The sequence below is a fragment of the Culex quinquefasciatus genome, chromosome 1 (genome assembly GCF_015732765.1).
Source record: "Culex quinquefasciatus strain JHB chromosome 1, VPISU_Cqui_1.0_pri_paternal, whole genome shotgun sequence".
Taxonomy (NCBI): Eukaryota; Metazoa; Arthropoda; class Insecta; order Diptera; family Culicidae; genus Culex; species Culex quinquefasciatus.
The window spans coordinates 30,864,905-30,878,912 of NC_051861.1; the positions used below are offsets into that span (position 1 = coordinate 30,864,905).

Here is a 14,008-nt window from a genome sequence, read left to right on the forward strand (position 1 = left end):
TTCTTTTTTTTTCACTCTCCACACCACGCTCTGTATTTGTTGCACCTCTAATCGAGTATGGTTAGTTTGGTGAGTCTGGGAAGGGGAGGGTTTTCCACCAGCAGAAGACTGTATTTTCCAAATTGAGGCCGGATTCGGTTTCCATTTGCCAGAAGGGATTTTTTTTGTTGCTGCTGGTTTCGTTTTGCCTTCTGGTCTGAGCTGATCGTTTCGGGTGGATTTTCTATTTGAGGCACCGGAAAACACTTTGAGCGTATGTGTACATTTCAATTAAATGCCCCATGTTTGGGTGGATTTCGTACCAGGTTGTTCAAAGGATTGTTTGGATTAAACCTTTGCCATGAAGTTTGAGAATCGATACAAACATGATACTTTCAGGTAGCTGACACTAATAAACCTTCCCTCTCTCTCTCTCCTTCCGAAAACAGGTTGGGTCGCCGACCGGTGTTTTACTTCAGCGTGCTGATCATCACCGCCGGTCGACTTATCTCGATGTTCACGGCCTCCTACTATCTGGTGTTCAGCATAGCGGCCGTGCTGGGATCTTTGACGGCCAACTCGATCTTCCAGGCTCCCCTGATCATCGCGATGGAAATTTCGAAAAGGTTAGTTCTGGTTTTATCCCTCACAGTAAATTACAGCAAATCTTGATTTCAGTGAACGCCGAGGGTACATCTCGATGATGCAGTGCATCGGCTGGACCGTGGGGCTTTGCATCCTGCCGATGGTGTTCTGGGCCACCCGGGACTGGTTTTGGGCGCTGATGTTCACCACCATACCGATCTTCCTGTTTATCTTTATCCCGCAGTGAGTAATTAGTTTGTAAACAAATCGACGTCATCGTCATTTCGACGTTCCGAGAAAAACGCGTTTTAATGTTTGACCTTGAATAAACAAAAACGAACGCACGCAATGTAAACAATAACAAACACGTTTTGTTTGGCTGATTACTCTGTGCATTGTCCCGAAATTTGGTTGAAGTTGATTGCTGGACAGTGCGACTTACATCAATTTACCTACCTACCATTACACTAAAAGCTTTTAAGTAGCCTTGTTTTCGTCCATATTCATCACGTAACATTTGAAGCAACTCATAAAAATGAGCGTTCTTTTGCTTTAAAAAACGTCCTTTTTCCACTTAGACCACAAATATTGCCTGAAAAAGTGCACAGTTTGTTTTTATCTGAGGAAAAAAATGAGGTTTAATTTATCGATTTTACTGTACCTTTTGTGGCTTCCATTTCCAGTGACCGGTTCTTTTTTGAAATCCAGTGTTGTGAAACCCGTCAATCGTCAGCGCCTTGCCACTGTAAATTTTATGTCCACTTTTTTCAAGGTAATACGGTAAATTTGAAACTTGATTACACTTTGTTTCTTTGTACTTTTTTGTAAACAGAAATGCTGCGGTAAATTTGAAACTAGATTGCACTTTGTTTCCGTGTACTTTTTGTAAATAGAAATGCTGCCCAATTCTGCTCAATTGTTTGAAATCTTTCGATTTTCAATAACACAATTTGGCTAGAAGAAAGAGTAGCAAAATTCGGAGTGCTACCAGATCTGTTACGAAATATATTTTCTGCATCGGCCATATTTTCAACGCCGAAAATTACAGAATCGAATAGAAATACTTTTCAATTCAATGGCTGAAAACATGCAGTTTTCACGGGGACCCGAAAAAATAAACAAAATATCACGGAGCGTAAAAAATTCTAAAATAAAAGATTTTTGTATACCGTAAAACGGGGTGACTTTGATAGGTTTGCAATTTTTCCGCAAAATAAAGAGTACAATTAAAATACGTACGGAATGGTTTAGAATCATACTGACCGTGGTAGAGAAGTGTTCAAAGTACATCAAAATGAACTTTTCATAAAATTTTGAAAAGTTTAAAAAGTAAGTTTACCATAGTTAAAGAATGTTGATGAAAGTCATTATTTTAAGCTTCTCAAAGTGTAATAATTTTCTCAATGAGCATGATTTTGAATCGGAGAGCGGAATGGATTTGCGGATTCTTTGGAAAATTTTCCACTAGGAGAAGGTTAAATAAGTTTGTAAATAACAAATAATATGTGTTTTTGAAAAATAATTTAAAAAAATCTCCAGATTTATAGGCATTTTCAGTAGAACAAATTTTATACAAAATGTGAAAATTTGTGATTTGTGCTTTAAATTCAGTATAAAATGCAATATAAATCGATAATTTTATAAACAAAACTAGTTTTAACAAATTTCAGACAAAATTCCGACTTTTTAACAATTTTACCTAAAATTTATGTGTATTTTGTTAAAAAGCTTATAAATTTTGTTAACTAATCATAAACATTGATTTTTTTTTTCTTAAAAACTATATCAGCTACTTTAGTGATGGTACATTTAATGTACAAATAAAGTTTGAACATCTTAAATATGATTTCAACAAGAAAAACTATGACTATCAAAGTCACCCCGGAATTTAAACTAAGAATTTTTAACGTAGCTATTTTTCTAAACATTATTGAAACAACTTTTTTTCCGAAATAGTGCATGGACTTTGTGTGGCCTACCCCAGTACATGTTTTAAAAATAATAATCTTGAGAAAAACCTTACCTGTTGGAAAATATTCCAAAAACAAATTGAAATCCTATCAAAGTCACCCCGGTTTACGGTACCTTATGATATTTTACACATCCACGCAGTGATTTTTTTTCAGTTATGCAACACTTTCTAGGAAAAAACTGATTTTTATGATAAACCCTCTTCAACTCAACCCCGTCCATTTCCAACAAATCCATTTCCAATCAATATTTGATTTTTAAAAGCATTGAAAAAAAAGAACTCTTACAATTTTAGAAAATGTTATTGTTGTGAGCTTTACTTGTTTTATGTGACTTTGCCAATGTTTTTAAAAAGGTAATTTTTTAGGGGTCAACTTTGGCTATGTTTTTACTAATATTTGTTATATTTTAAGTAAAAAGAAGTATGTACGTTCTACGCATTTTCTTACAATTTAAATGACAATGGTTCCATTTTATAGCAGAAAATGTGAAAACAAGCAAACAATTGAAAAAGTGACTGTAAAACATGAAAAAATAGATGGGCAAAATTTTATGATAGGAGGTGGTAAAATAGGCCAAATGCTTCCAAAAACAAACATAAACTAGGGGAACAGCATCGAATTCCAGCGTGCCTCTAATGTTGGCAGGTCAGAACTTTGCCATTCAATTAAAGCTAATTAAAAGCGTTTTCAACTGAAATCTAGTGATAAATAGCTCAATGAGAAGTGAGCAAGCAAGTTTCTATCAAAAGTTTTGCAAAATTAATTGTTTAAACAGTGAAAATCAGTAAATTGGATAGAGTTAGGAGCGAGTGCTTAACCTGCCAAACATACGAGAATTTCCCCTACGAGGAGTAAAGTTTTTCGTGGAACAAAGTCGCTCAAAGTGACTTCCTAAACACGGGAAAATAAAAAAAAATCGAAAAAAAAATTTGGGCTGTACAGAGTTAAAATAACATTTTAAACCTCAAGTGCCCAAAAAAAGTAAATAAATATCAAATATAATATTTTTTAATTAAAAGAAAAAGTTTTTAAAAAAGCTCAATTCTTATTAATACAGTTAAATTCAACAGTAAAAAAACTTAATAATATTTTGAAATTAACGTCATGATTCGAAATCCAGCCAATTAGTAGCATATCATTTCTGTTATCGCTGGCAAAATTCATGGAAAAAGTTGGAAATGTAGAAATATCATCAGAATGTAGTACAAAGAGTCAACTTTAGGAGAATGCATGCAAAATATGTCTTTTCTAACAATTTTTCATCGGAATTTCAAAATTAAAATGACTTGTTGTGCTTCGAATCCCATACACTGATAAAAGCTGATTCGATATCCGGACATCTTTGATTCGAATTCATGGCACTCGATTTTGCTTATGAATCGCACAAATTTGAACTGAAATTTAAGTGAATGGCATTTTTTTAGGTCTCAAATAAGCTGTTAACTATGAAATATTTCAGCGAAATGTTTCACAGTTTTGGTGAACTCATTGTTTTATTTAATTTAATTTAATTGTTTTAGCATTGGCTACAGCGTCCAAACATATTTGAAATGAAAATTGATTTAAGAATTCATCAAATAACACAGATTTGACAATAATTATGCAAACTTACATCAAAATAATTGATAAAACATAAGTGGTGTCCGGGTTTCGAAGCGTCCGGGAATTCGAACCATGACGTTATAGAAAAAACTTTCTTCGAATGTTATTTTGTAACTTTTTTCCTTCAGTTGACTTACTTGAATTTTGAGGCACTTGCAAACTCTGCTCCCTACACTGAAACAATCGGCTGTTGAAAGATAGTCTACATTTCAGCTTCGGATAGTAACTTTACACAAGAAACGATTAATGAATGAAATCAATAAAGAAAAGATTATGTGAAATCAATGATGTTCCTATTTTAAAAAAAACTAGAATGAGCTGGAAAGCACCACATTTTATTGAAGACGCTAAAAGAAACAGAATGCAGTTCCTATAACAATTTAGTTATAATGTTGAGCTGTTCTACAGGAAATTGGTCTTTTTGAAATTTTAGTTTTTGAGTTTTTTTCCGTTTGAAACTTTTTTGATGCCTTTGGTATGCCCAAAAAAGCCATTTTGCATCATTAGTTTGTCCATACCATTTTCTGTATCTGTATCTTTTGAAGGAATTTTTTGATCGATTTGGTGTCTTCGGCAAAGTTGTGGGTATGGATAAGGACAACATTAAAAAAAAAAAAAAATGTTGCATGATAAAACAAATTTTGGTGATTTTTTATTTTACTTGATGTCACTAAAACGTCTGAAACTTGATTTCCAAATTAAAAACATGACTAACATATCGAAAGGGCGTAATATTGAATGTTAAACCCTCTTGAAATGTTAGTCTTGATTTTAAACAATGTTTATATTGTTTTCGAAAAGATCGGAAAATTTAACGAATGTTTCATATTTAAACATTGAAAAAAAGTTACCTAGTAATGGCTATAACTTGAAAACGGTGCACTTTATCAAAATTTCACAAAAGTACTTTTTGATTGAAAACTCGATTGAACATCGAAAAATAAAGTAGAAAAAAACAGTTAGATTCAAAAAATCATAATTCGGTCAAAGATTCATTTAGTAAAGTTAGCATTTGACAATATCAGAAAATAAGTTTTTTGTCGAAAATCAAGTTTTAGTGACAAAAAGTGAAATTAAAAATCATCAAAATTTGTTTAAACGTGGATCACTAATTTTTCAGTGTAGTCCTCATCCATATCTACAACTTTGCCGAACACACCAAATCGAACAAAAAATCCTTTAAAAGATACAGATTTTTGAATTTTCATACATCGTTTTTGTACGGACAGCTGTCATATTTGTATGGAAAATTAAATGGACAAACTTATGATGCAAAATGGCTTCATTGCACATACCAAAGGCACCCAAAAACATTCAGCCGGATTAAAAAATACAAAAAATCAAATGACTAAAATCTCAGAGAATTGCTCTGTTTGTGTACGTTTTAAATATAAGAGTTCAAATGAAATGTTAAATTAGTAAATATCAAGTTTTTCAATTGAAACTAATCAAATTTACTTTTGACACATTATGAAGAAAATATTCGTTAAATTTGTTATTTTTATACATGGATTTCATAAAACCCTTGAATTCAACTGGAAAATCACCCGTTTGTTTAATTTTTCATCACAAAAATTTGATTTTTTTTAAACTATACCCTTTTTGATGTGTGTTCTTTTAGTAGACAAAAAAACATCTTTTGAGCTATAGGGTATTCGGATGGCCAAGCTATGCCTTGCAAAAAAAAGTTTTTTTTTGGAAAATATCAAAAATACTCACAAAAAGTCCATGGATAGATGTTAGGTTGTTTTCTAAATCAAAACGTACTTTTGTAAATTTTAACAGGAAGCACCGTTTTTGAGTTATAGCCATTTTAAGGTTTAAATATTCAACAAGTCTATGTGTGATGCTTGAAATAGGGGCCATCTGTTTGACACAGAAATATATTCGGAAAGTTGAGAAAATTCTATACAATTTGATTTTATACATTGTTGATCCAACCTTCCTTTTGCAGAGATATAACCTTGCTACGAATGAAAACTACCAAAAATGTTTATTTTTTTTTCAAATTCACTTATGATACCTTGCAAACCATTGTTTCAGAGCAAAACATGTGCAACTTCTTGATTTTTTTAAGATTTTTAAAATCTCGACTTAAATACCCAAAGGGCTTTTTGAATTTTTATTTAATATGGCAAATTGTTGGAGTTGGAGTCAGAGTCAACATCTACCTTCAAAAATATTTTCAGGACATTAAATTTCTTCACATGTTCAACATTCGCGAACACGACGGCAGAATCGAAATTGCCCCTTATCTCAAAATATTTCACCGACAACTGCAAATGTCGTTCACGGTAACTCAAATCGCGCTTGGAAAAACTTTTGCTCGTCACTCCAAAGAAACCAGAAGGCATTCGCACGCAGAAGCTTACCTGGTGTACATCAAGGGACCAAAGGAGCTCGCTTGGATTCTGGAAACGATTAAAAGGACCAGCCCGCTGGCAAGATGCATGTTCATTTTCAAGCGAGGATCGTACGACGAGGCGGTTGAAGCGTTACAGTTTGCGTGGAAGAAGTACGAGCTGTTTGACATTGTCATCGTTTCGTTTGGTGAGCAAAATTCTCTCATATGGTGCATGCACAATCCGTTCAGTGGGCAGCACTACAACTTGGCAGTCGAAACTCGTCTGCAAACCTACGCGACCGATTTGCGGAGACTGGATGATTTAGATGGATATTTGTTCACGGTTAGGACTTGCTGCTGGAAATGCTCAACAGCTTTTAATTAATTCATTCAATTTCGTTTAGATAACCAATCCCGCTCTTCAGGGTTCCATTTACAAAAAGAGCTTTGCAGGAGTAAACATTTTGAAACTGATTTTGAAATTAATCAACGCATCTTGCAGGTTTGACGTTGGAGGTTTTTATGGCAAATACATTCGAGTTGAGTCAATTGACGTAAAGATTATTTTGTTCTATTGCAGGAAAAACCGTAGACATTAACTCGATACCTCAGTTGATTCGTGATACATCTGGTAGAAACGAAGTTTTTTTGACACCGATCAAACAATCGGAAATATTGGTCGCCGTTCCAAAAAATCGAAACTCGGAAAGCAGTTTGTCAGAATACGGAACCGTTATGGGAAGAAACTATCGCAGGGTGTCGTTAGTATTTTGCCTTGGATTGGCTTTAGTTGGCACCCTTCAAAGAAAGTTATTTGGGCCTACTCCAGAGACGGAACCCTCCCGTTTGCTGTGTACAGGTTTGGGAATCGTTTGCAATGCAGTAACGCATCCTTTTAAGAACGGAAAGCTTCAAATAGTGGTAGTGATTCTCATGATCTCTGCGATGATTGTAAACAACGCTTTGCAGGGCTCTCTAATTGAGAACCTTAACGTTCCCTCCGTCAAAGAAATCGATTCGCTGGACAAACTATTAAAAACCGATCTAGAAATCGTTACAACTCCCTTCATCTACAACAACTTACAGCACGTAACAGGAGATGTGACGTTACAGCAAATTAAAGCAAGGTTAAAAATAGCCCCACATCCAGGGCATCGTAAGAACCCGACGTTTGTACAGGGCAAAACGGCCTTTCTGGAGCCAAAAGAAAAAGCTTACTCCATGGCCGAGACGATCTACGACGATCAGGGAAACGATCTGATTTACGTCGTCCCCGAGCAGGTCCACACTTATTACGTGTCATTCGCAGCACGACTCGATCTCTCCATCGTGTGGAAAGTCAACAAACTAATCGCACAAATGTCCCAGCACGGCGTAATCCAGCGTGAATTTGCACTCATGTTTAGAGCGGTTGAACTGCTCCAAATAGATCGAGCACGACAAGGAATGTTAGTGAACTATACACTGAATACAATTGGGCTGGAAGAACTGCGGCAGTTGCTTTCTCTTGTAGTAATGGCTTACGTGATAAGCATTGCAACTTTCGCACTTGAATTCGTGTACAACCTTTATTCAGCGCAGATCAGAAGAAACAGCTCGAGATTTGCCGAGCTCTGCAAGGCAAAATCGTACGAATTTGTATGGTGGTTGATCATTTATATTAAAACAGTTTAAATTCGCACATTGAATTGACGGGAGTTATAAACTGAATTTGATAATCAACTTTTCTTTGCATTTTCATATTTGAACAAAACTACAGTCCCGACTCGTTTTTTATACCCTATTCGAACGGGCTTCTTAAAGCCGGTTATAACCGTTTTCAAAACTTGAACTGTCTAAAGTGTATGAGTTAAAACCTTGTTTACATTTTAACCTTTTTTTAAAAAGCCCGTATTTTTTAGTTTTTCACTTTTGATATAAAATTATTGTTTTGCGACCACATTGGAATCAAATTTAAGTCGTTGATAGCCTATAAAATGTATCAAATTACCAAATACATCTACAGTCGGCTCTCTGGCTGTCGATATTCTGAACATTGCTCCAGAGTGGTTCCCTACGATTTCGAAAATCGACCTTTCTTTGTATTTTTTTTTGTTGATTTGAATGAAACTTTTGTCCATACATTGCCTATGAAGCAATTTTACATGACTAGGTTTTCTCCATTTAAATTTGGGGGGTCATATAATAAAATGGGTATGGAAATGTATGGCATTCTCTGACCAATTTGGTGTCTTCGGCAAAGTTGTAGGTATGGATAAGGACTACACTGAAAAAAAAAATGATGCACGGTAGAAAAAAATTGGTGATTTTTTCATTCCCTTTACGTCACTTAAAAATGATTTGCAAAAAACACTATTTTTCATTTTTGATGATTTTTAATTTTTTTAAATTTCTTTTCAGATATTTCCAGGTTGTGCAGAACATCTTTGACCATGTTATAAATTTTTGAATCAAAACTATTTTTACCGTGTATCATTTTTTTTCAGTGTAATTCTATCCATACCTACAACTTTGCCAAAGACACCCAATCGGTCAGAGAATCCCTTCTACAACAAATAGAAGTATTGGTCGCAGAATGTTTTCAACTTCATTTTTCGATGTAAGATAAATTTGCAATCAAAAAGTACCTTAGTGAAACTTTGATAAAGTGCAACTTTTTCAAGATATAGCAATTTTTAGGTCACTTTTTTGAAAGTAGTCGAAATTTTTCATTTTTTTAAATTAATGCACATGTTTGCCCACATTTGAAAGAAAAATTGAAAAGCTGACAAAATTATCTATATGTTGCTTTTTTGAACATTGTTGATACGACCCTTAGTTGCTGAGATATTATTATGCAAAAATTAAAAAACAGGAAAACTGATGTTTTCTAAGTCTCACCCAAACAACCCACCATTTTCTAATGTCGATAAAACATTCGTGAAATTTTCTGATCTTTTCAAAAACAATGCTATCAATAGATTATCTCTGCACCAAAAATATCCGAGAGTATAGTGGCCGTCACTATAGCTTGTGAGATCTCTTCTTGTGTCTCGTGATTCCCAGCGATGTCTTTCTCTCTCTATCACTCTTCCCCTTTTCCTCGACTATGCGCTCTCACCGCTGAGTCTCTCAATCTCTCCACAAACTGCAATGAGAGAACGCGAGATTGCGATTAGGATCCGACCACGCATGACGTCCCGTCAAATTGCGTTTGCGAAATTGGTTTTATGGCGGCTTTTGTGGTTAAACGCTGTTGCGGTAGGATGATCGTGGAAGCGGGAATGAGAGAGAAAAGGAAAATGTCAATCGCGAGCGTGTTAACACGAAAACGTGTTCGACTATGTTCGGCGCTGAGAGTTTCGATGAAGAAAGAAGAGCAGTTGTATTTGAGGCATAAATATTCAGGCGGGATAATTGTAGTTGCTGATCCAGACTAACATTTCAAAAGAATCAAACATTCAATATTACGCGCTTTTGAAATGTTAGTCTTGATTCAAAATTTTGAAAATATTGTTTTTGAAAAGATCGCCAAATTTTACGAATATTGCACATTAGAAAAATGGTGGGTTATTTGCGTGAGACTTAGAAAACATCAATTTTCCTGTCTTTAAACCTTTGCATGGCAATATCTCAGCAACTGAAGGTCGTAAAAACAAAGTTCTAAGATGCAAAATACAGCAAATTTACAAAGCTTTTCAAAAATAGTTTTGTTCAAAAGGGCGCAAAAATATGAACTATTTAAAAAAAACGCTGCTATTTTCAAAAAGTTCGGTCTAATTCGGTTTTTGCACATTTTGGAAATTTCTGGAAAGTTGGCATTTGATGTCGCCTAAAACAAATCAAAACATAAAAAAAGTGTTTTTTGCAAATCAAGTTTATGTGCCAAAAAATCAAATGAAAAATCAGCATTTTTTTACCGTTTATCATTTTTTTTAGTGCAGACCTTATCTATAGGGGAGAGTGGGGAGACTTGATCCCCTTTTTTGTATCGCACATAACTCTGTCAATTTCTCTTCTTTTTGCATGAATTGAAAACTTAAACATTCAACTATGTTTGGCTGATAAGGGTATTTCATCAGATAAACTCTTAGAATAATGCCAAGAGTTTTAAAAAATACTTTAAACCGGCATTTTCAAAATATTGGGGGTGATTTGATCCCCCTTTCAACATTTTGAAGAAATCTTAAGCAAAATGTTTCTTATTAATCCAAACTTTTAATTTTCTATAAGATACAGCAATTTCACATTAAATCTGTACGTTTGTGTTCAAAATATAACAAGTTTAGCATGTAAAATATTTAAAAACTTAAAATTATCTTTTTTAGACCAAAATTGAGCATGTTTACAAAAGCTGGTAATTTTTGTTTACAAAACTTTTGAAAAATGGTTCAAACTGCAGTTAGTTATGTACAACTATACTAAAGGAAACTTTGTACGAAAACCCAGCCAAATTATTTAATCTTGACTGTACTGTGACTGTAAAAATGCAGGGATCAAGTCTCCCTAAACGCACTTTTTTATACAATTGATTGTAAAAATAGTATGACGATCAATTTAACATCAAATGTGTAAGGGTTTTGGAGTTGATATGTTTATCAAACAATTCATGCATAAAAAATATTTTTTCGAATATTTTTTTAGTGTTTTCTATACTTATCAAAACAAAGAAAAAAGATCTCTTGGAAGTTTTTTGCGGCACTTCTTCGAAAAATGTGTATAACTCAATTTAAACATTTTTTACTCACATGCTAACGAGATACAGGCTTGGGATCAAGTCTCCCCGGGGATCAAGTCTCCCCACTCTCCCCTATATACAACTTTGGCGAATGCACCAAATCGATCAAATCATTCCTTCAAAAGATACAATTTTTTGAATTTTCTTACAATTTTTTGAATTTTCATACATTATTTTTAAGCTGCAAAATTTGTATCGAAAATTATATGGTCAAACAAATGATGCAAAATGGCTTCTTTGGGCATACCGAAGGCACAAAAAAAATACAAAAAAAAAAAACGAATGACTTAAATCTGAACAGAAATCATAAAAATGGGAACCACGAACAAAGTGTTCAAATTCCATGGTACGTTTTTGGAAATCGTACCATGGAATTTGAACACTTTGTTCGTGGTTCCCATTTTCATGAACGCTTGTTCACGATTTTGGGAACTCTTTTTTCTCCGTGTAGAAACGAATTGCCCGATTTTCTAAGCCTGCTTCTGCTTTTCAATCATATTTTTTTCAGGGGTGCTTTCTTTGAAGAAATAATTTAAAAATGCAAAGAAACGAAAAGAAAAGCTATACCCAAAGAAGTAACTTGAAAATGATGATTTTTTAATGAAAAAAAAATGCTTAGTATTTTTCGATGGCGAATTTGATATGTTTTCAAAACATGATTTAAATATCTTTTTGTCCAGGTTTTCTATATTTTTCAAAACAAACGATTTTTCAAAAAAAAAAGTGCGCTTTTCTAAACCAGATTTTGCATCATCACGTAGTATGGCTCAGAAGATGTATGTTTTAGTTCCATTAAACATATTAAAAAATATTGGCTTTTGTTTTCGTGTACCTACCCAATCAATCGGAAAATCCATTCTCAAGAAATTTGGATAGAGACTTGGATTGAAAAACTAATGTTGCAAAATTGGACATAGTTTCATCTGAATAAAAAAAAAACAAAGAAAAGTAAATTAGCAAAATTATACTGTCAAAAGAAGTCGTATTATCATTGGCAAAAAGAACCCTTAAAAGTGTCCGCCACGTAATACAGCTCAAAAAATGGCATGTTTTGTCTACTTAAACTTATAAAGAAGTTAAAAAGAAGATGGTAAAGTTAAAAAGATATTTTTTGTCAGTTTCATTTTAACAGTCCTCAAACACTTTCATTTCGAACGTAAACATTTGAATAAAATTATTGCATGTATTTCACTAAAAGCTTTTCAATTATTCATTTGGCTTCAAAAAACCATTTAAAACTTTTATTTTGCAATTACAGTAAGAAAAATTAAAAATAAACTTGCCTCATGGTTCTATCATAGACTGAAAATCATGACGCATCAATAACAAAATTCAACAGGATTACAAATTTCTCGTAACTAAAAATTTAAGATTTGAGTACCGTCAGTGGGGGTGACATTGGGTCTGGGGGGTGAGATTGGGTCAAAGTGATTTTTTACGGTTTTCACCATTTCTTAGATTCTTCTCAAATAAACTGAATTCTGTTAAAAGGGTTGTGCATTTAAGGTAGTGTTCATTAAAATCCACCATATTTTGGGAAAATGTTAGTAAACTATCTAAGAACAAATCTACTTTGAAAGATTTTCGATGTTATTTAAATTGTTTTTGTTATTAAGTAATTACGAGAGGTGTGTCGTTTTTTGACCCATAGTCACCCCCACTGACGGTACTTAAGATTAGTAAATACTATTGAATTGCCAATAGTTTGAAAACTGACTCAATCTCACCCCTTCGAGGGGGTGACATTGGATAAAATGAAACTAAAATGATGCTCAAATACAGCGATATGGTAAAAACAAGTCATCCAACAGTGTTTCTTGTTCGAGGGAATCGTATTGACATGCTACAATGTTTGAAGTGGAGATTTTCAAACATTTGGGTAGTTTTTGAGCAATCCCAACAAATTATTTAGAAAAATGATTTTTCAAGAGGTCATTTTTGGCCAAAAACGTACCTCAACTTTAGACAGCTGTCAAAATAACAGGATTTGCTCTAGGAACGAGATTTTTTCAGCGTAGTCATCTTAAGATGTCCCCTACACAACCCTTTTAACAGAATTCAGTTTCATTGAGAAGAACCTGAGAAAAGGTAAAATCCGTAAAAAATCACTTTGACCCAATGTCACCCCCACTGACGGTACATCAATCACAAACGAAAAACTTCCACAAAGATCATTGAACAGTGTTACTTGTTTGTTGCATGTTAAACAACGTTCTCTGCATAGCTCTGGTCCATTAGCAGTTTATTTCAAAACAAAAAAAAAACCTTAAGACTTGCAACCTGCAGTCATACTGCCATTTGGACTACAGACACCGATTGGAAAAGATCACAGCAAATTCTACTCGCTTGCAATGAGACCTCATTTATTGATTTTGCTGTACTTTCTCTGCAACCCGTTTCCGGTGACTGGTTCGTTTTTGGAATCGAGTGTTGTGAAATCTGGACAGCTCACCAGCCAAGCCGCAGTCAATTTTGTTGATAAATTTTTCAAGGTAATGTTACGGGATTTAAGTTTTGACTCTTATTTATTGGGCTTAACTAAAATTACCATGACAATATTCCAATACTTACTGTAGCACACAATTTCAGAACGTGAAAATAATTCACATGTACAATATTCGAAGGTATGAGGGCCCACTCGCAGTGACATCTTATCTGAGGTTTTCTCACAATCAAATGAAAATGTCTTACACGTTGACTGACATAACGAAGGGCAACATGGGTGCTCAGCTTTCCAAAGAGTTTAGAAATTCCCACGCGGAAGCATATCTGGTGTTCATCAATGCCCCAGAAGACTTTTGTTTGATT

General features: G+C 34.1%; 1 protein-coding gene across 2 annotated transcripts in view; it reads left to right on the forward strand.

Moving 5' to 3' along the window:
- The window catches only part of LOC6051047 (solute carrier family 22 member 21), a 76,635-nt gene that overhangs the window by 37,950 nt on the left and 24,677 nt on the right, over positions 1–14,008 (forward strand). For both annotated transcript variants that reach the window (XM_038266998.1, XM_038266997.1), the window contains exons 5-6: positions 429–605; positions 658–807. In XM_038266998.1, the coding sequence (XP_038122926.1) occupies positions 429–605; positions 658–807 (327 nt within the window). The remainder of the gene's footprint in view (positions 1–428; positions 606–657; positions 808–14,008) is intronic.